The 23,371-nt window shown below is 42.2% G+C and overlaps 1 protein-coding gene across 1 annotated transcript; it reads left to right on the forward strand.

The window, feature by feature from the left end:
* The first annotated feature begins 679 nt into the window (after positions 1 to 679).
* LOC143787768 (protein SSUH2 homolog) lies at positions 680 to 15,303 on the forward strand. Its single transcript, XM_077276794.1, has 11 exons — positions 680 to 891; positions 3,798 to 3,864; positions 3,983 to 4,115; positions 5,900 to 5,960; positions 6,050 to 6,174; positions 6,464 to 6,526; positions 6,602 to 6,684; positions 8,966 to 9,058; positions 9,643 to 9,757; positions 10,717 to 10,827; positions 14,849 to 15,303. The coding sequence occupies exons 1-11, from the start codon at positions 882 to 884 to the stop codon at positions 14,987 to 14,989; spliced, it is 1,002 nt and encodes a 333-aa protein (XP_077132909.1). The 5' UTR covers positions 680 to 881; the 3' UTR covers positions 14,990 to 15,303.
* Positions 15,304 to 23,371: the final 8,068 nt, after the last annotated feature.

A 23,371-nucleotide genomic window follows, 5' to 3' on the forward strand; every position in this document is an offset into this window, starting at 1 on the left:
CGGTCGGGGCTTCCTGAGTATTTTCTCCTGCAGATTCTTAGTTTAGTTTTTTCCCTTCACTTTTAATATTTGCCATAACAAGATGTAATGGACACAATACAACCGCCACACCCAGCACCGCACAATAACATGTGCCTCCACCCACTGCTTCATTGTGTGCAGATGACCCTGGAGACTTGGCAGTGTGGCCAGTGCTCTCCAATGGAACTACAAGTCCCAGCTTGCCCTGATAATACATAGGGGCATACTGAACACAGGTTCTACTTTATTTGGGGTCTGAAGACTTCTACATCTGGATCTAAAATATTAATTGTCTAATTATAAGCTGAATGCTAATATTACTGTTGTCACACCGCTATGAATACAGCGAAGTCCCAGCTTTCCCAGGATTCGATACCCAGCTTTCCCAGGCACACAAATAGCGGCTGCTCAGGACCCGCCGGCCCCTCGATCTTATCTCTTGCTGTAGTGTAAGTGACGCCCCCTAACAATGGAGCGGTTACTTCAGCCGCCCTATATTTAGCGCAGTACAATCCATCCGTGTGAGGCCGCGCCGCGCTCCTCTTATCACATTCTGAGCAGATTTTACACGCCATTGTCTGCCCGTCCCAAGGGGCCTTAATACTGCGCCCCATCCCCGGGGCATGCCCCATAGAGGTGCCGGCCGCGTGGTTCCCCCGAGCAGTGTGTCCAGGCTCCAAGCGGGACATGACCTGACTCTCTGCGCTCCGGGATTTCTCTACCTGTGGAGCGGACTGTGGTGTCTCATTGCACAATGTCTGAAGGATCCACGAATCTCAGTGTTTGTTCTAATAATGGCGCAGACTCGGGAGCCGACAACCCGTTACTGACCACCTGGATGTGACCCTGGAAACATCTGCATGGAGCAAGGTGGGTAACGTGGACAAAGCTCTTATATCTACATTCTCCTGTATCCCTGCGCTACATAGAAGAATATTGACTTACTATAGAGCCATAAAATGTGACTGCTATGGGGTCCATGGAGGGAAAGTATACACCACCGAACTGCTTCCCATCCGTTCTGTGATACAGCTGCCTGCAGCCACCACTAGGGGGAGCTCCATGTATACAGAGATACATGATAAGATCCTGTCTGCAGCCACCACTAGGGGGAGCTCCCTGTATATAGAGGTACATGATAAGATCCTGTCTGCAGCCACCACTAGGGGGAGCTCCCTGTATACAGAGATAAATGATAAGATCCTGTCTGCAGCCATCACTAGGGGGAGCTCCCTGTATACAGAGATACATGATAAGATCCTGTCTGCAGTCACCACTAGGGGGAGCTCCCTGTATACAGAGATACATGATAAGATCCTGTCTGCAGCCACCACTAGGGGGAGCTCCCTATATACAGAGATACATGATAAGATTCTGTCTGCAGCCATCACTAGGGGGAGCTCCCTGTATACAGAGATACATGATAAGATCCTGTCTGCAGTCACCACTAGGGGGAGCTCCTGTATACAGAGATACATAATAAGATCCTGTCTGCAGCCACCACTAGGGGGAGCTCCCTGTATACAGAGATACATGATAAGATTCTGTCTGCAGCCACCACTAGGGGGAGCTCCCTGTATACAGAGATACATGATAAGATCCTGTCTGCAGCCACCACTAGGGGGAGCTCCCTGTATACAGAGATACATGATAAGATCCTGTCTGCAGCCACCACTAGGGGGAGCTCCCTATATACAGAGATACATGATAAGATTCTGTCTGCAGCCATCACTAGGGGGAGCTCCCTGTATACAGAGATACATGATAAGATCCTGTCTGCAGTCACCACTAGGGGGAGCTCCTGTATACAGAGATACATAATAAGATCCTGTCTGCAGCCACCACTAGGGGGAGCTCCCTGTATACAGAGATACATGATAAGATCCTGTCTGCAGTCACCACTAGGGGGAGCTCCCTGTATACAGAGATACATGATAAGATCCTGTCTGCAGCCACCACTAGGGGGAGCTCCCTGTATACAGAGATACATGATAAGATCCTGTCTGCAGTCACCACTAGGGGGAGCTCCCTGTATACAGAGATACATGATAAGATTCTGTCTGCAGCCATCACTAGGGGGAGCTCCCTGTATACAGAGATACATGATAAGATTCTGTCTGCAGCCACCACTAGGGGGAGCTCCCTGTATACAGAGATACATGATAAGATCCTGTCTGCAGTCACCACTAGGGGGAGCTCCCTGTATACAGAGATACATGATAAGATCCTGTCTGCAGTCACCACTAGGGGGAGCTCCCTGTATACAGAGATACATGATAAGATCCTGCCTGCAGCCACCACTAGGGGGAGCTCCCTGTATACAGAAATACATGATAAGATCCTGTCTGCAGCCACCACTAGGGGGAGCTCCCTGTATACAGAGATACATGATAAGATCCTGTCTGCAGTCACCACTAGGGGGAGCTCCCTGTATACAGAGATACATGATAAGATTCTGTCTGCAGCCACCACTAGGGGGAGCTCCCTGTATACAGAGATACATGATAAGATCCTGTCTGCAGTCACCACTAGGGGGAGCTCCCTGTATACAGAGATACATGATAAGATCCTGTCTGCAGCCATCACTAGGGGGAGCTCCCTGTATACAGAGATACATGATAAGATTCTGTCTGCAGCCACCACTAGGGGGAGCTCCCTGTATACAGAGATACATGATAAGATCCTGTCTGCAGTCACCACTAGGGGGAGCTCCCTGTATACAGAGATACATGATAAGATTCTGTCTGCAGCCACCACTAGGGGAGCTCCCTGTATACAGAGATACATGATAAGATTCTGTCTGCAGCCACCACTAGGGGGAGCTCCCTGTATACAGAGATACATGATAAGATCCTGTCTGCAGTCACCACTAGGGGGAGCTCCCTGTATACAGAGACACATGATAAGATCCTGTCTGCAGCCACCACTAGGGGGAGCTCCCTGTATACAGGGATACATGATAAGATCCTGTCTGCAGTCACCACTAGGGGGAGCTCCCTGTATACAGAGATACATGATAAGATCCTGTCTGCAGCCACCACTAGGGGGAGCTCCCTGTATACAGAGATACATGATAAGATCCTGTCTGCGGTCACCACTAGGGGGAGCTCCCTGTATACAGAGATACATGATAAGATCCTGTCTGTGGTCACCACTAGGGGGAGCTCCCTGTATACAGAGATACATGAGAAGATCCTGTCTGTGTAGAATAGATAATTCTCTGTGAATTATACATCTCAGTCCTGGAGAAATTAGCGTAAATATGGTCTTATCCGATTGACACAGTGTAGTTGTTATCAGATTATACTAACCTGATGTATTTGTTATTAAGGCACAGATTATGGGTATCATCAACCGATCCACGGGTCAGCAGGTGACCGTTTAGTAGATAGTTGAGAGGATATCTGTGGACAATTTCCGCACTGCTGAATAGACTGTAACCACCAGGTTTCTGTCATATCCCACCTGGATCTACGTCTCAGCCTTTTCAGCAAAGCGGAAATTGAACTTTATGCATCTCAGTCTATTAGATGTCTTATACAGACTCGGACTGGCTCATGGGGTAACAGGAGAATTCCCCGGTGGGCCGCACTTCCTACATGTCTATGTTTGGAGCTATACACTGGTTTTCTCTGCCCAGATAGAAGCCGCTCCTGATTATTCCGTTACTGACCTTCCCGATCTATCATTATATGGAGGCAGAGGTGAATCTGTGCCTGTCGCTATATCGTGGCCCGGAGTCAGTCTGACATTGCGCTTCTATGTTCTTTCCATAGGAACCTCTGACTTTCGCGACCCTTGTGCCCCACGTGACACATCTCCCGGAGACCGCCAGGATTACAGGTGAGGGGCTCCTTGGTTGTCCTCTATCTGGTTTCTCAGTTCCCTCACGATTCCATCTTTTAGAGTCTCCTCCGAATCAGAAATCCAGAACCCGACGACCTGTCTCCTTCTTATCTAGAAATGTCGTGTTGATCCCAAAGGAAGCAGCGAGGGACGCTGTGCGGAAACATGTCTGGTCCTCATACTGCTGCTGCAGACCCAGAAGAGAAGAGCCGGTGATCGAGAGGTTAACACAAATGCCGGTCTACAGAGTGAGTCCAAAGTCAGCAAAATAACAGTGATCCTCCAGTCACATCCAGAGCTGCGTTCACAGCCCCCCTGGCGCACTGGATAGTTGTACAGAGAAACAGTGAAATCGGGCACAATAGGCTAGCTTCACTAAGGTCCTGGACCGCAGGGAAACTGTGGTGGAAACTGTCAGTAAGCTGCAGAGGGAGCAGCGAACCAAACGTCAATCTCTGAATGTGAATGGCGTGTAAGACACAGTGCCAGACCAAAAGCTAAAAATGCAGCTCTAAATGTGACTAGAGCACAAAACATGCAGCTCTGGATGTGAGTAGAGCATAAACATGCAGCTCTGGCTGTGAGTAGAGCATAAACATGCAGCTCTGGCTGTGAGTAGAGCATAAACATGCAGCTCTGGCTGTGAGTAGAGCATAAACATGCAGCTCTGGCTGTGAGTAGAGCATAAACATGTAGCTCTGGATGTGAGTAGAACATAAACATGCAGCTTTGGATGTGAGTAGAGCATAAACATGCAGCTCTGGATGTGACTAGAGCATAAACATGCAGCTCTGGATGTGACTAGAGCATAAACATGCAGCTCTGGATGTGACTAGAGCATAAACATGCAGCTCTGGCTGTGAGTAGAACATAAACATGCAGCTCTGGATGTGAGTAGAGCATAAACATGCAGCTCTGGCTGTGAGTAGAGCATAAACATGCAGCTCTGGCTGTGAGTAGAGCATAAACATGCAGCTCTGGCTGTGAGTAGAGCATAAACATGTAGCTCTGGATGTGAGTAGAACATAAACATGCAGCTTTGGATGTGAGTAGAGCATAAACATGCAGCTCTGGATGTGACTAGAGCATAAACATGCAGCTCTGGATGTGACTAGAGCATAAACATGCAGCTCTGGATGTGACTAGAGCATAAACATGCAGCTCTGGATATGAGTAGAGCATAAACACGCAGTTCTGGTGTGGCTAGAGATTAAACACGCAGCTCTGGATGTGAGTAGAGCATAAACACGCAGCTCTGGATGTGAGTAGAGCATAAACATGCAGCTCTGAAAGTGACTAGAGCATAAACATGCAGCTCTGGATGTGAGTGGAGCATAAACCTGCAGCTCTGGATGTGAGTAGAGCATAAACACGCAGCTCTGGATGTGAGTAGAGCATAAACACGCAGCTCTGGATGTGAGTAGAGCATAAACATGCAGCTCTGGTGTCGCTAGAGATTAAACCTGCAGCTCTGGATGGGACTAGAGCATAAACCTGCAGCTCTGGATGTGAGTAGAGCATAAACATGCAGCTCTGGATGTGAGTAGAGCATAAACATGCAGCTCTGGATGTGAGTAGAGCATAAACATGCAGCTCTGGATGTGAGTAGAGGATAAACACGCAGCTCTGGATGTGAGTAGAGCATAAACACGCAGCTCTGGATGTGAGTAGAGCATAAACCTGCAGCTCTGGATGTGAGTAGAGCATAAACCTGCAGCTCTGGATGTGAGTAGAGAATAAATCTGCAGCTCTCGATGTGAGTAGAGCATAAACCTGCAGCTCTGGATGTGAGTAGAGCATAAACATGCAGCTCTGGATGTGAGTAGAGCACAAACCTGCAGCTCTGGATGTGAGTAGAGCACAAACCTGCAGCTCTGGATGTGAGTAGAGCATAAACATGCAGCTCTGGATGTGAGTAGAGCACAAACCTGCAGCTCTGGATGTGAGTAGAGCACAAACCTGCAGCTCTGGGTGTGTTCGGACCTCTCCTTCCACAGCAGTTGATGGTTTGTTATATTTCCCCTTATTTCAGTACAGGCTGGAGACCTTCGCTGAGAGCAGGCACCTTGAGAAGCTCTGCAGGCCGTACACCGGTGCGTGCTCCTAGCCCAGCCGTGATTGTGTCGCGCACCGTTCACATGTTGCAGGCGGAGGTTACATTTCACAGTCCTTACACCTGCAGGTCAGCGGATCGACGCTCCGCACCGAGAACTCGTCCCACAGCTCTGGGATATTGATGTCTGCACCCCAAAAATGTTTCATGAAGGGTCAAAGAAACTTCCGCTCCCTCGATCTGGAGAAATAAAGGTGAACGGACGTTGTGCTGAGTATTTCTGTATATAATGAATTCCAAGTTTTCCATTAAAGCCGCTCGTGTCAGGTAATGTCAGAATGCAGAAGTCATCATTATATCACTATAAAGACAGAAAACAGCAGGATCCCTAACTGTATAGTCAGAAGGTGACGTGTGACTATTGGGGGGATGTGTGGAATAATGATACCTTGTAACAAATGGGAAAAGGAAGATTCCAATGGGCCCTTTAAGAATTATTGGTTATAAACGTTGAATCTGTGACATTGTGATAAATTGTTGCAGATATGTCACAAATGTGGAGGTCGTGGACGCTGTAAATGCTCAAGATGTGGGGGATCGGGACAGGTAAGGTACAAAATGTTAGCACTTTTATTTCTATTTTTATTGATTATCTTATAAAAGCTCTCAATTCCTCCACAGTTCAGATGTCGATGTTCCAGCAGCAGCCGCCAAAAATCCAGAAACAAGAGGTGTCCAGCATGTTCAGGGAGTGGCAGAAAAAGGTGAATGATGGAGTAATTACAGAGTATTGTACAAGAATATCACTACTATAATACCGCTCCTATGTACAAGAATATAACTACTATAATACTGCCCCTATGTACAAGAATATAACTACTATAATACCGCTCCTATGTACAAAAATGTAACTACTATAATACTGCTCCTATGTACAAGAATATCACTACTATAATACTGCTCCTATGTACAAGAATATAACTACTATAATACTACTCCTATGTACAAGAATATAACTACTATAATACTGCTCCTATGTACAAGAGTATAACTGCTATAATACTGCTCCTATGTACAAGAATATAACTACTATAATACTGCTCCTATGTACAAGAATATCACTACTATAATACTGCTCCTATGTACAAGAATATAACTACTATAATACTACTCCTATGTACAAGAATATAACTACTATAATACTGCTCCTATGTACAAGAGTATAACTGCTATAATACTGCTCCTATGTACAAGAATATAACTACTATAATACTGCTCCTATGTACAAGAATATCACTACTATAATACTGCTCCTATGTACAAGAATATAACTACTATAATACTGCTCCTATGTACAAGAATATCACTACTATAATACTGCCCCTATGTACAAGAATATAACTACTATAATACTGCTCCTATGTACAAGAATATATCTACTATAATACTGCTCCTATGTACAAGAATATCACTACTATAATACTGCCCCTATGTACCAGAATATAACTACTATAATACTGCCCCTATGTACAAGAATATAACTACTATAATACTGCCCCTATGTACAAGAATATAACTACTATAATACTGCCCCTATGTACAAGAATATAACTACTATAATACTGCCCCTATGTACAAGAATATAACTACTATATTACTGCCCTCTATGTACAAGAATATAACTACTATAATACTGCCCCTATGTACAAGAATATAACTACTATATTACTGCCCTCTATGTACAAGAATATAACTACTATAATACTGTCCCTATGTACAAGAATATAACTACAATAATACTGCCCCTATGTACAAGAATATAACTACTATAATACTGTCCCTATGTACAAGAATATAACTACTATAATACTGTCCCTATGTACAAGAATATAACTACTATAATACTGCCCCTATGTACAAGAATATAACTACTATATTACTGCCCTCTATGTACAAGAATATAACTACTATAATACTGCCCCTATGTACAAGAATATAACTACTATAATACTGCCCTCTATGTACAAGAATATAACTACTATAATACTGTCCCTATGTACAAGAATATAACTACTATAATACTGCCCCTATGTACAAGAATATAACTACTATAATACTGCCCCCTATGTACAAGAATATAACTACTATAATACTGCCCCTATGTACAAGAATATAACTACTATAATACTGCTCCTATGTACAAGAATATAACTACTATAATACTGCCCCCTATGTACAAGAATATAACTACTATAATACTGCTCCTATGTACAAGAATATAACTACTATAATACTGCTCCTATGTACAAGAATATAACTACTATAATACTGCCCCTATGTACAAGAATATAACTACTATAATACTGTCCCTATGTACAAGAATATAACTACAATAATACTGCCCCTATGTACAAGAATATAACTACTATAATACTGCTCCTATGTACAAGAATATAACTACTATAATACTGCCCCTACCTATGTACAAGAATATAACTACTATAATACTGCTCCTATGTACAAGAATATAACTACAATAATACTGCCCCTATGTACAAGAATATAACTACTATAATACTGCCCCTATGTACAAGAATATAACTACTATAATACTGCCCCTATGTACAAGAATATAACTACTATATTACTGCCCCTATGTACAAGAATATAACTACTATAATACTATTTCTCCATAGATTACGGGAAGATCATTTTGTATCGAGGCTAAAATATGTTTTTTTGTCAATTTCCATGGCAAGGAATGACTTTGCAACTTTTTGGAATGTATCTGATCGCTCTTCATAACTCTCTGAAGTTAATTCAGAAACTGAAACAGCAAAGTTTGAAACACAAAATTTGTGTCAATCTCAAATCCATACAATTTGTTCCTCCTTTTACTCTTTTTTTTATGATTTGTATCTTCCTTTCTTTCTTTGGTGATATCTGTAATACTATAAATGCATCGCGGACAGCAGTGAGGGTTGTGGTGATGGACAGGGGGGGACTCAATTCCATTATGAATTTGTGACTTTTTTAACCATTTAGATGCAGCAAATGTTCTGGACGAGGTCGAAAAATATGTGGCTTATGTAAAGGAGAAGGGCGACTCTTTTATTACCAGCAGCTGGCGGTGAAATGGTGAGCGGTGTATTTTTGTTTGTGCCCAAACTTCTGCATCGTCCCATCTTCCTTTTTGTAATTTTTAAAATGTAAAAAATGACAATATTTTGGTGGTGCCTAAGATACAAAGGAAATGGGGCTTCTTTAACTTTAGGCCGTTTGAGATCATTTCATCTTCGACTTGCTCAGCTGTTCACAATAACAGTAACAGAAATTTTCACCAGGGGTGCCCAAACTTTTACATGCCACTGTATACTCTATATATACTAGGCCGGAGGATTGCACCTTGCTAATAAGTTTACTGATGATGATGGAGGTTTTCGTTGCATTCATCTGTTATAGTTTGTGCTTCGAAAGGTTATCAGCTTTCTGCTGCTCCCCAACGTCTACAAAACTACAACTCCCAGCATGCCCTCACCATCACATATTAGGAGCTGCAGTTTTGCAGCAGATTGGAGACTACTGTGTTTGGGTGTGCAGCATAGTTGCTCTTTACAGACACTGAACCAGCAGGAGCTGCGGGAAGATGTGAGCTCAGAGCTGAGTTTTCACGGATTCTCCTGTCATCACTTTTTTTGCTATTTCCCATACTCTCTTGGCAGGAAGACTCTGCAATCCCAGGTCGTCTCGGATCCACTCGAGCAGGAGCTCAGTTTGCCCCTCATCCTCCTGCAGAAGGTGACGGGGGAGGTGATAACGACGGATGATGATGTGACGGTAAGAAGTGGAATCTACACAACGTGATACTCCCCTGCGGATTAGATACATAGTATTGGATTAGAAACGTACAACGCATGAAAATGAGAAACCTGCCTGTCAGTTAGATACATAGTGACGGAAGAGATTCCATCAATGGAATTCATGTGGATTAGATACAAATGAACTGAAAATCGTAAAATATTTAGAATTGAAAATAATAAAAAAATCATATCTGTGCTAATTAGATACATACTCATGAGATAGATACGTAGCTGTTGATTAGATACATTCTTTTGAATTTGTCGTATACCTGGACTACGTAGCTGACGCAGAGATTTATGTGATTAGATACATACTCCGGGGTTACGTAACTAAGAATTCAATACTTCTATAAGGATGAGATTGTAGATTATATGTAAATATTTACCAATGTGTGGGATCCAGTCATTAATTCAAAACCTACACAACAGTTAGAAACCTATTTGTAGCTCGGATACACACTCAGAGATTAGGAAATTACTTGTGACCATTTGTACCCGGAGATTAGATACTCGCCCAGGAATTATGTATCCATTTGTGGGTGGCTCCAGTAAGATGCACCCAATTCATTAACAGCCTTTTGGCAAATATTTTGGCTTCTTGTGCCAAAGTCAGAAACTGTTCTCCCATCGTGGCCTGTGATACTTTTCTGCTACAAACCTTTATGGCCTAAATGACGGGGAACGAGGCTGCGGCGCCTTCTGTAGAGATGATGAAAGGTTTGCAGGATGCTGGAGACTCAGAAGTAAATCTCAGTCCCATAGTCTGTTCTTCAGCCATTTCGTACTAACATCCACTTCTGGGAAAGTTTTCTTCTTCACCCCCCTGCTCTCGCTTTGCTGCAGGAGTCTGGAAAAGCTGAGTGACAGGAGGAGCAGCAGAGGTACAACACTCGCAGAAAGGGGTTTCTGTCTTTCTTATTCTTGTCATTATTGCAGGTTCAGCCTTTAGCCGGATTCACTGACGTCCCTGAGATTTCTGTCGCTTCCGGGAGATTGATCCAAGAACACCAGAAGACTTGTGGCCCCTCGTGCCGCGTCCTGAGGCAGGTAAAGACCCTCCTGATGCCACGGGAGACAGGGGGCGCAATGTAGTGATCACGGTGCAGTGTTAATATAGCCGCAATGGTCTGGTGGGGGGAATCATGTAACATTGTACAACACCAGGACTGCAGCAGTAATCAACAGTAATAGTGTCCTGGTAATGTGCAGCGCAGAAACTGACCGCAGCGAGCCGCCGTGTGTGAACGCAGCCTAAGCAGTGTGCTAACAGGAGCACTAACACTGCAGACTAGTACTGGGCCAATAATAATGAAGTAATAACAGTATAGTAACAATATTCAGTAGTAATATGGTAGTAGTAACAATGTAGCACAAGATTACCGTAGAGCACAGTAGTAATGTTATATTGTGAGTATTGTAGCATTAATATATATTGTACAGTCGCTGGGTCCCACACTGCGCGAGCACAACCGAAATTCAAGGAGTTAATCACAGCAACTGATTGACTGGATGAATGTTATCTTCAATGTATTCATCAGAATCAGAAATACAATCAGAAAAATGTGTTACTGTCTGCTGAGCCGTGTATCTAATCCTATCCTGTGTGATACTGTCTGCTGAGCCGTGTATCTAATCCTCTCCTGTGTGATACTGTCTGCTGAGCCATGTATCTAATCCTATCCCGTGTGATACTGACTGCTGAGCCGTGTATCTAATCCTCTCCTGTGTGATACTGTGTGCTGAGCTGTGTATCTAATCCTATCCTGTGTGATACTGTCTGCTGAGCCATGTATCTAATCCTATCCTGTGTGATACTGACTGGTGAGCCGTGTATCTAATCCTCTCCTGTGTGATACTGTGTGCTGAGCTGTGTATCTAATCCTATCCTGTGTGATACTGTGTGCTGAGCTGTGTATCTAATCCTATCCTGTGTGATACTGTCTGCTGAGCCGTGTATCTAATCCTCTCCTGTGTGATACTGTCTGCTGAGCCATGTATCTAATCCTATCCCGTGTGATACTGACTGCTGAGCCATGTATCTAATCCTATCCTGTGTGATACTGTCTGCTGAGCCATGTATCTAATCCTATCCTGTGTGATACTGTGTGCTGAGCTGTGTATCTAATCCTATCCTGTGTGATACTGTCTGCTGAGCCGTGTATCTAATCCTATCCTGTGTGATACTGTGTGCTGAGCTGTGTATCTAATCCTATCCTGTGTGATACTGTCTGCTGAGCCGTGTATCTAATCCTATCCTGTGTGATACTGTCTGCTGAGCCGTGTATCTAATCCTCTCCTGTGTGATACTGTCTGCTGAGCCATGTATCTAATCCTATCCTGTGTGATACTGTCTGCTGAGCCATGTATCTAATCCTATCCTGTGTGATACTGTGTGCTGAGCTGTGTATCTAATCCTATCCTGTGTGATACTGTCTGCTGAGCCGTGTATCTAATCCTATCCTGTGTGATACTGTCTGCTGAGCCGTGTATCTAATCCTCTCCTGTGTGATACTGTCTGCTGAGCCGTGTATCTAATCCTATCCTGTATGATACTGTCTGCTGAGCTGTGTATCTACTCCTATCCTGTGTGATACTGTCTGCTGAGCTGTGTATCTAATCCTATCCTGTGTGATATTGTCTGCTGAGCTCTGTATCTAATCGTATCATGTGTGATACTGTCTGCTGAGCTGTGTATCTAAGCCTCTGCTGTGTGATATTGTCTGCTGAGCTGTGTATCTAATCATATCCTGTGTGATACTGTCTGCTGAGCCGTGTATCTAAGCCTCTGCTGTGTGATATTGTCTGCTGAGCTGTGTATCTAATCCTATCCTGTGTGATACTGTCTGCTGAGCTCTGTATCTAATCCTATCCTGTGTGATACTGTCTGCTGAGCCGTGTATCTAATTCCATCATGTGTGATACTGACTGGTGAGCCGTGTATCTAATCCTATCCTGTGCGATACTGTCTGCTGGGCAGTGTATCTAAGCCTCTGCTGTGTGATACTGACTGCTGAGCTGTGTATCTAATCCTATCCTGTGTGATACTGTCTGCTGAGCTGTGTATCTAATCCTATCCTGTGTGATACTGTCTGCTGAGCCGCGTATCTAATCATATCCTGTGTGATACTGTCTGCTGAGCCATGTATCTAATCCTCTCCTGTGTGATACTGACTGCTGAGCCGTGTATCTAATCCTCTCCTCTGTGATACTGTCTGCTGAGCTGTGTATCTAATCCTCTCCTGTGTGATACTGTCTGCTGAGCTGTGTATCTAATCCCTTCCTGTGTGATACTGTCTGCTGAGCCGTGTATCTAATCCTCTCCTCTGTGATACTGACTGCTGAGCCATGCATCTAATCCTCTCCTGTGTGATACTGTCTGCTGAGCTGTGTATCTAATCCCATCCTGTGTGATACTGTCTGCTGAGCCATGCATCTAACCCTATCCCGTGTGATACTGTCTGCTGAGCTCTGTATCTAATCCTCTCCTGTGTGATACTGACTGATGAGCCGTGTATCTAATCCTCTCCCGTGTGATACTGTCTGCTGAGCTCTGTATCTAATCCTATCCTGTGTGATACTGACTGCTGAGCTATGTATCTAATCCTATCCTGTGTGATACTGGCTGAGCCGTGTATCTAATCCCATCACGTGTGATACTGACTGGTGAGCCGTGTATCTAATCCTATCCTGTGTGATACTGACTGCTGAGCTGTGTATCTAATCCTCTCCTGAGTGATACTGTCTGCTGAGCTGTGTATCTAATCCTCTCCTGTGCGAGTGTCTGCTGAGCCGTGTATCTAATCTTATCCTGTGTGATACTGTCTGCTGAGCCGTGTATCTAATCCTATCCTGTATGATACTGTTTGCTGAGTGTGTATCTAATCCTATCCTGTGTGATACTGTCTGCTGAGCCGTGTATCTAATCCCATCACGTGTGATACTGACTGCTGAGCCATGTATCTAATCCTATCCTGTGTGATACTGTCTGCTGAGCTGTATCTAATCCCATCTCGTGTGATACTGACTGCTGAGCCGTGTATCTAATCCTATCCTGTGTGATACTGTCTGCTGAGCCGTGTATCTAATTCCATCACGTGTGATACTGACTGCTGAGCTGTGTATCTAATCCTATCCTGTATGATACTGTTTGCTGAGTGTGTGTCTAATCCTATCCTGTGTGATACTGTCTGCTGAGCTGTGTATCTAATTCCATCACGTGTGATACTGACTGCTGAGCTGTGTATCTAATCCTATCCTGTATGATACTGTTTGCTGAGTGTGTGTCTAATCCTATCCTGTGTGATACTGACTGCTGAGCTGTATCTAATCCTATCCTGTGTGATACTGACTGCTGAGTGTGTGTCTAATCCTATCCTGTGTGATACTGACTGCTGAGCTGTGTATCTAATCCTATCCTGTGTGATACTGTCTGCTGAGCTGTGTATCTAATCCTATCCTGTGTGATCGTGTCTGCTGAGCCGTGTATCTAATCTTATCCTGTGTGATACTGTCTGCTGAGCCGTGTATCTAATCCTATCCTGTATGATACTGTTTGCTGAGTGTGTATCTAATCCTATCCTGTGTGATACTGTCTGCTGAGCCGTGTATCTAATCCTATCCTGTGTGATACCATCTTCTGAGCCGTGTATCTAATCCTATCCTGTGTGATACTGTCTGCTGAGCTGTGTATCTAATCCTATCCTGTGTGATACTGACTGCTTAGCTGTGTATCTAATCCTATCCTGTGTGATACTGACTGCTGAGCGGTGTATCTAATCCTATCCTGTGTGATACTGTCTGCTTAGCTGTGTATCTAATCCTATCCTGTGTGATACCGTCTTATGAGCCGTGTATCTAAGCCTCTCCTGTGTGATACTGTCTGCTGAGCTGCTCTACACAATTTTTCACAAGCTGCATTACTGAAGAGTGGCCACAAGATGTCGCCAGACCCCTGTTTCCTCCCTGATCCATTATAACCCTATTATTACTGCATAGACCTTTTATAATTAGTTACATTTTTCCAATGAGAAATAACAGAATTTATCTCCTCTTTATTCTATTTTTCCAGCGTCAGACGGTGGAGATGATCCCAGTAGCGCACGTCCAGTACAGATACAGGGAGAAGGACCTGTCATGCCACGTATACGGCCTGGAGCGCAGAGTCTTCTCTCCGCGCCGTCTCCATAATCTCGGTTGCTCAGTTATGTGAGAGTTAGATATTCATGATGAAGTCCAGAAGCCATTGCCTTGCATGGAACCAATAAATTGCTTCGCCTATGAGGCTGCACTCGCCTATGAGGCTGCACTCGCCTATGAGGCTGCACTCGCTCGCAGACAAAGCCTTCATGTTCTGCAGATAGCAGTAATGTGTGAACGCTCCGCTACGCTGCAAGCATCAGTTTAGGAATAAAATGCATCATAGGATACCAAGCAAGCAAACAACAGAGGGAAAGCGATGATTCCCCATAGCTGCACTTATCTGGGGCAATGGCGGAGTGATGCATAGAAAACATATATATATATATATATATATATGATTTTGGGATGTGCGGTTCATGCTCTTTTTTTTCTTTTTGCACATAGCATATATATATATATATATATATATATATATATATATATATATATATATACATACACACACACACTGTATATACACACATGCACTTTTTTCATTATTTAGTTTGCGCCATTTCTAAGTTATTGTTACTTGGTTTTGTCATTTCTCTTCTTTTCATTGCGGCCGTAGTTTTCCTTATCCCAATGTATTTGTTTAATTCCTCATTTGTAACTTTTTGAACTGTTAGATGACCATTTCCGCATTTGTGATTTTCTTTTTATGACTATTGGCCTCGATTCCTCAGGACACGACGCGTTTTACATCTATTGGCCATAATGAAGGGTGCGCTGTTAACAAATTTAGCGCATGTTTTAGTGCCGTGCGTAAGTTATGGAAACATGTTTTGACCTTTAATGCAGTTTTAGAACAGAATTCTGCTGAAAACAAATAATTTTCTTTTTTTGTGCAGCAAAGGACTAGTGGGCGACACTTTAGGGACTGTGCGACTTTTTTTTATCTAATAAAACATAAATAAGAGAACACCTTTAACAATGCACAATAGTCAGAGTTCACCGTTTTTAAGAATTGGAGTAAAATAATGCAACAAATGTTACCAGAACAACAGAAAAGCGACTTAAAACAGAGACAAACGGTGAATTGGCCTCTGAGTGGGATCATTACAAATGTGTCCAGCAGGGGGCGCCAGTGTAGCAACCATCTGCTGCAGATACTTATAGGGGCCCAATGGGTGCACGGATAAAGGGAAGGTGGGGTGCAACCAAAATCCTAAACTCTCTCCCCAAAACCTACCTAAATTCTGTAACTGTAGCATTTGGTGTTGGTGGGCAGTAGGGGGCATCATTACTGCCGTGACTCCCAGTCTAAGCTTCCGGAAGGTTATCATGTAAATATTATGGAATAATTGCCTAAATATTTCCCACTGCGGTAAAATCCCTTTAATCCGGGATCTGACAGTCTGGAAACTCACTTTTAGGTTTGTGATAGACGCACAATTGTATCCCAATATTTCACTCGTTGTGATGTCATCGCTTTATACCTGGAAGACGGGAAACGACCATCGTATTGGGATGAGATGAAGAACGGCGGCTTTATTATCAATGGAATAAAGATTGCATCGTTATATCCATGATTGACGCATTGATTGTTACTTTTGTGGACACTTTGCTTTACACCTTCTGATGTCATCACTTTTCATTTTGTGATGTCATCGCTTTGGTCCTTGTGATGTCACTGCTTTTCTCTTGTGTCTTTGTGATGTCATCACTTTGGCCTCTGTGATGTCATTGCTTTTCTCATGTGATGTCATCACTTGTGTCTTTGTGATGTCATCACTTTGGTCTCTGTGATGTCATCGCTTTGGTCCTTCTGATGTCACGGCTTTTCTCATGTGATGTCATCGCTTCGGTCCTTGTGATTTCTCCTTTGATGTAAAATTAAATGTAGTCTCCCCCAAGTCCACAGAAGATCTTTCGTGCCGCCTGCAGTATTCATCACACTCAGACCATTATTTTATACCTTCCATGTTATGGATTGTCTGGCGTCTGCTACCTCTACCCCTCCCCCCATTAGGCATTATGATATGGCTGCCTGTCTGGGGTCTTATATTGCAGCTTCACCTCCTGCACAGTGCCCCCCATCAGCACGGACAGTCCTGGATTCTCTCCTCACTTCTCGGACATTTACCCCCTTATCTTCCATAGTTATATATACGCTGCTGACTATTTTAGGTGTCCTGGCCCTTTAATTGGGCTCCATGATTCTGATTTGGCAATGAAGCCTTTATCAGGCTTTTGTTTTATCTGTAGCGCCCTCACAGGCAGAGCAGCAACATCGCACCCCACGCCAGCCGCCGGCGGAAATATCAGCTCCGATGACCGATGCCAGATCTAAACGAAGGCAGAAGAGCAAATATCAGGAGGCGTGAAAAGAGGCGCAACACGTGTCTGTACAAGCGCAAACATCGGAAACAGTCAGCAAGGGTATACATAGAATAGTGAGTGCAGCTCCGGAGTATAATACAGGAGGTAACTCAGGATCAGTAATGTAATGTATGTACACAGTGACTGCACCAGCAGAATAGTGAGTGCAGCTCTGGGGTATAATACAGGATGTAACTCAGGATCAGTAATGTAATGTATGTACACAGTGACTGCACCAGCAGAATAGTGAGTGCAGCTCTGGGGTATAATACAGGATGTAACTCAGGATCAGTAATGTATGTACACAGTGACTGCTCCAGCAGAATAGTGAGTGCAGCTCTGGGGTATAATACAGGATGTAACTCCGGATCAGTAATGTAATGTATGTACACAGTGACTGCACCAGCAGAATAGTGAGTGCAGCTCTGGGGTATAATACAGGATGTAACTCCGGATCAGTAATGTAATGTATGTACACAGTGACTGCACCAGCAGAATAGTGAGTGCAGCTCTGGGGTATAATACAGGATGTAACTCAGGATCAGTAATGCAATGTATGTACACAGTGACTGCACCAGCAGAATAGTGAGTACAGCTCTGGGGTATAATACAGGATGTAACTCAGGATCAGTAATGTAATGTATGTACACAGTGACTGCACCAGCAGAATAGTGAGTGCAGCTCTGGGGTATAATACAGGAGGTAACTCAGGATCAGTAATGTAATGTATGCACACAGTGACCGCACCAGCAGAATAGTGATAAAACGTTTGCAAAAAGATTAACGTATAAAAGTTTAAAAAAATATATCTGTAAAATTCTTAATAAAATATTATCCGTAAAATTGGACCCATATAAGAACACGTGGACAGTCGTGGAAACACCACAAGAAAAACAGAGAAAACGACCATAAATCCACTAAAATCAATTTTATTTATAATGATAACAGTTGAAGGTTAAAACACCGCAATACGGAGGAAATCACAGGTTTCAAAATTATAGGGCGCTGTAAACGGTCAATAATTCACATAGCACTGAAACAATACTTAAAAGTTGATTGCACAAAAAAATGCCCAAAAAACGTGGAAATATCTGTGATGACAATGAAAAAATAAAACAATTTATAAAAAGGATATTAAAATAGTGAATATGTGAAAATATGCAAACAACAAAATGAAAAAGAAAAAGGGGCATATAAGATGTGCTAATGTAATCAGTATAAGAGCATCAGTGCCAAGTGGTAGGTACTGGGCATACACACTTAATAGTAGTACGATTGTTCATAAGCAAAACATTATTTGAACTTACTGAATATAGTACGTGGCCCAGAATTCCAGAAAACAGCGTCTACCTCTACGCGCGTTTCGGCGCTATTGCCTTCGTCAGGAGGTGACGTAGGAAGGATCAGTGTGGTTTTTATGTGAGGAGGAACCAATAGAAAGCCACTATATGGAGGCGGGCGGAGTATCTCAGATTGTGTTAGTCACGTGCAGAAGCATGTGACTAGATGTGACGTACCTAGTGTGGAGACAAGTATAAGACGGCGCATGCGCAGGAGGACGCCGACGGGTAACCATGGACGCCGCGTCATGCCGCGGGAGGTGCGATTACATCGCATTCTCCGTTGGCATGGTGACGCGACCTCACATCGTCAGCCGAGGGGGACACTACCGCGCGTGCGCACTACTGCTCCAACACTGGTAACAATTGTGTTCAATTCTAAACGAGAGGGCAAGAAAGAGGACGTGAGTAATGTCTGGGCTATGCTGAAAAAAAGAAAGAAGCTAAAAAAATTGGGAAAGAGTGATAAAATATATGTGGTTGCTACTAAGGACTGCAATATAGTGAAATTATATACAATATATACCAAACCCTATCCACTTATGTGACTAACCGCGTCATGGTGAAGTTACATATTGAAAAGAAGGTAATAGTGTAAAAAGATTGTGAAAAGGACTTAATTGAAAATAATGATGAATAAGGAATAAAAACAAAAAAAGGTGAATAAAAAGTAGCAAAAATAGAAAAAATAATAAAAAAATAAAAATAAAAAAACAAAAAAATAATAATAAATAAAAATCAATAAACATTGATTATAGAAAAGATAATAATAAAGAAAATAATAATAATTAAAAATAAATGCAAAATTATATAAAGAAATAATGAAAAAATGAAAATTATTATATTGAAAATAAAATAAAAGATAATAAATGGTGATGTGTATAAACCTGTGCGGAAAATTGATAATGATGATAATAATATAAAGAATAGTGCTAACTTATGCTCATAATAATTATATAAATACCATAAGAAAAAAATAATAATTGTGATATTTATTCTTTCTTCTTCCCTGCAGGGTCCCAAAACATCAAACGTCAGGAAAGAAGTCCACAAAGAACGGTGCAGGTCTGTCCGGATTAGAACCAGGAAAGACCGAATTTTCAGTATCATATATAAAAGTATTCTTTCTTCATCCCATCAAGATCGAGACACAAATGCTCTTCAAAGCGAAGAAGGAACCAGTCCATATTAAGGTAAAAAATCGCCCGATATTCATTATGGCTTAAAAAAATAAAATAACAGGGTTATCATAAAATACATCCTTAATATAAAAAGGCTATGCATAAGTGAATATAATACACATAAAAACATTAAAAACATTAAAAATACTAATCAGAGAAAGGAGACAAATAAATAGAGAAAAATAGAGAAAAAGATAAAATAATAGTTTTGTCTCCTTTCTCTGATTAGTATTTTTAATGTTTTTAATGTTTTTATGTGTATTATATTCACTTATGCATAGCCTTTTTATATTAAGGATGTATTTTATGATAACCCTGTTATTTTATTTTTTTAAGCCATAATGAATATCGGGCGATTTTTTACCTTAATATGGACTGGTTCCTTCTTCGCTTTGAAGAGCATTTGTGTCTCGATCTTGATGGGATGAAGAAAGAATACTTTTATATATGATACTGAAAATTCGGTCTTTCCTGGTTCTAATCCGGACAGACCTGCACCGTTCTTTGTGGACTTCTTTCCTGACGTTTGATGTTTTGGGACCCTGCAGGGAAGAAGAAAGAATAAATATCACAATTATTATTTTTTTCTTATGGTATTTATATAATTATTATGAGCATAAGTTAGCACTATTCTTTATATTATTATCATCATTATCAATTTTCCGCACAGGTTTATACACATCACCATTTATTATCTTTTATTTTATTTTCAATATAATAATTTTCATTTTTTCATTATTTCTTTATATAATTTTGCATTTATTTTTAATTATTATTATTTTCTTTATTATTATCTTTTCTATAATCAATGTTTATTGATTTTTATTTATTATTATTTTTTTGTTTTTTTATTTTTATTTTTTTATTATTTTTTCTATTTTTGCTACTTTTTATTCACCTTTTTTTGTTTTTATTCCTTATTCATCATTATTTTCAATTAAGTCCTTTTCACAATCTTTTTACACTATTACCTTCTTTTCAATATGTAACTTCACCATGACGCGGTTAGTCACATAAGTGGATAGGGTTTGGTATATATTGTATATAATTTCACTATATTGCAGTCCTTAGTAGCAACCACATATATTTTATCACTCTTTCCCAATTTTTTTAGCTTCTTTCTTTTTTTCAGCATAGCCCAGACATTACTCACGTCCTCTTTCTTGCCCTCTCGTTTAGAATTGAACACAATTGTTACCAGTGTTGGAGCAGTAGTGCGCACGCGCGGTAGTGTCCCCCTCGGCTGACGATGTGAGGTCGCGTCACCATGCCAACGGAGAATGCGATGTAATCGCACCTCCCGCGGCATGACGCGGCGTCCATGGTTACCCGTCGGCGTCCTCCTGCGCATGCGCCGTCTTATACTTGTCTCCACACTAGGTACGTCACATCTAGTCACATGCTTCTGCACGTGACTAACACAATCTGAGATACTCCGCCCGCCTCCATATAGTGGCTTTCTATTGGTTCCTCCTCACATAAAAACCACACTGATCCTTCCTACGTCACCTCCTGACGAAGGCAATAGCGCCGAAACGCGCGTAGAGGTAGACGCTGTTTTCTGGAATTCTGGGCCACGTACTATATTCAGTAAGTTCAAATAATGTTTTGCTTATGAACAATCGTACTACTATTAAGTGTGTATGCCCAGTACCTACCACTTGGCACTGATGCTCTTATACTGATTACATTAGCACATCTTATATGCCCCTTTTTCTTTTTCATTTTGTTGTTTGCATATTTTCACATATTCACTATTTTAATATCCTTTTTATAAATTGTTTTATTTTTTCATTGTCATCACAGATATTTCCACGTTTTTTGGGCATTTTTTTGTGCAATCAACTTTTAAGTATTGTTTCAGTGCTATGTGAATTATTGACCGTTTACAGCGCCCTATAATTTTGAAACCTGTGATTTCCTCCGTATTGCGGTGTTTTAACCTTCAACTGTTATCATTATAAATAAAATTGATTTTAGTGGATTTATGGTCGTTTTCTCTGTTTTTCCAGCAGAATAGTGAGCGCAGCTCTGGGGTATAATACAGGATGTAACTCAGGATCAGTAATGTAATGTATGTACACAGTGACTGCACCAGCAAAATAGTGAGTGCAGCTCTGGGGTATAATACAGGATGTAACTCAGGATCAGTACTGTATGTACACAGTGACTACACCAGCAGAATAGTGAGCGCTGCTCTGGAGTATAATACAAGATGTAACTCGGGATCAGTAATGTAATGTATGTACACAGTGACTGCACCAGCAGAATAGTGAGTGCAGCTCTGGAGTATAATACAGGATGTAACTCAGGATCAGTAATGTAATGTATGTACAGTGACTGCACCAGCAGAATAGTGAGTGCAGCTCTGGAGTATAATACAGGATGTAACTCAGGATCAGTAATGTAATGTATGTACACAGTGACTGCACCAGCAGAGTAGTGAGTGCAGCTCTGGGGTATAATACAGGATGTAACTCAGGATCAGTAATGTAATGTATGTACAGTGACTGCACCAGCAGAATAGTGAGTGCAGCTCCGGAGTATAATACAGGATGTAACTAAGGATCAGTAATGTAATGTATGTACACAGTGACTGCACCAGCAGAGTAGTGAGTGCAGCTCTGGGGTATAATACAGGATGTAACTCAGGATCAGTAATGTAATGCATGTACACAGTGACTGCACCAGCAGAATAGTGAGTGCAGCTCTGGAGTATAATACAGGATGTAACTCAGGATCAGTAATGTATGTACACAGTGACTGCACCAGCAGAATAGTGAGTGCAGCTCTGGAGTATAACACAGGCTGTTCGTGAAACTTTATTCTATATGTAAAATGCTGCCATGTAATATAACCTGATTCTTTACTTGATCTTTGCTTTTCTTTGCTGTGTTATATCTCTGCTTCCTGAACCCTGAAAGAATGTAAATTGTTCTTATCCGGAATTGCAGATCTCATCTTCAGGAAATCAAGACTCTCAAGTGTAAAATTCCATTCTGTGGCAGAAAATTTTCAGTGGGCTCAGATTGTCGGTGGGCACCTCGCTTGTCCCAGTGGATGGGCAGAGGATAAAAACTAATGATTCCGAAGGCTAAAGGTACCTTCACACTAAGCGACTTTGCAGCGAGAACGACGACGATCCGTGACGTTGCAGCGTCCTGGATAGCGGTCTCGTTGTGTTTGACACGCAGCAGCGATCTGGATCCCGCTGTGATATCGCTGGTCGGAGCTAGAAGTCCAGAACTTTATTTCGTCGCTGATCACCCGCTGTCATCGCTGGATCGGTGTGTGTGACACCGATCCAGCGATGTGTTCACTTGTAACCAGGGTAAATATCGGGTTACTAAGTGCAGGGCCGCGCTTAGTAACCCGATATTTACCCTGGTTACCATTGTAAAAGTAAAAAAAAAAAACACTACATGCTCACCTTCTGATGTCTGTCACGTCCCCCGGCGTCCACAGGGTTACGCGCTGCTGCCGAGAGCTTCCTGCACTGACTGTGTCAGCGCCGGCCATAAAGCAGAGCACAGCGGTGACGTCACCGCTGTGCTCTGCTTTACTGCCGGC

The sequence above is a fragment of the Ranitomeya variabilis genome, chromosome 8, assembly GCF_051348905.1.
Source record: "Ranitomeya variabilis isolate aRanVar5 chromosome 8, aRanVar5.hap1, whole genome shotgun sequence".
Classification (NCBI taxonomy): domain Eukaryota; kingdom Metazoa; phylum Chordata; class Amphibia; order Anura; family Dendrobatidae; genus Ranitomeya; species Ranitomeya variabilis.

Bases quoted from the DNA above. Each gene is read 5' to 3' on its own strand.
- LOC143787768 (XM_077276794.1), top strand. The intron at 3,865-3,982 runs GTGAGGGGCTCC...CTTCTTATCTAG, and splicing joins GGAGACCGCCAGGATTACAG to AAATGTCGTGTTGATCCCAA. The intron at 4,116-5,899 runs GTGAGTCCAAAG...CCCTTATTTCAG, and splicing joins CACAAATGCCGGTCTACAGA to TACAGGCTGGAGACCTTCGC.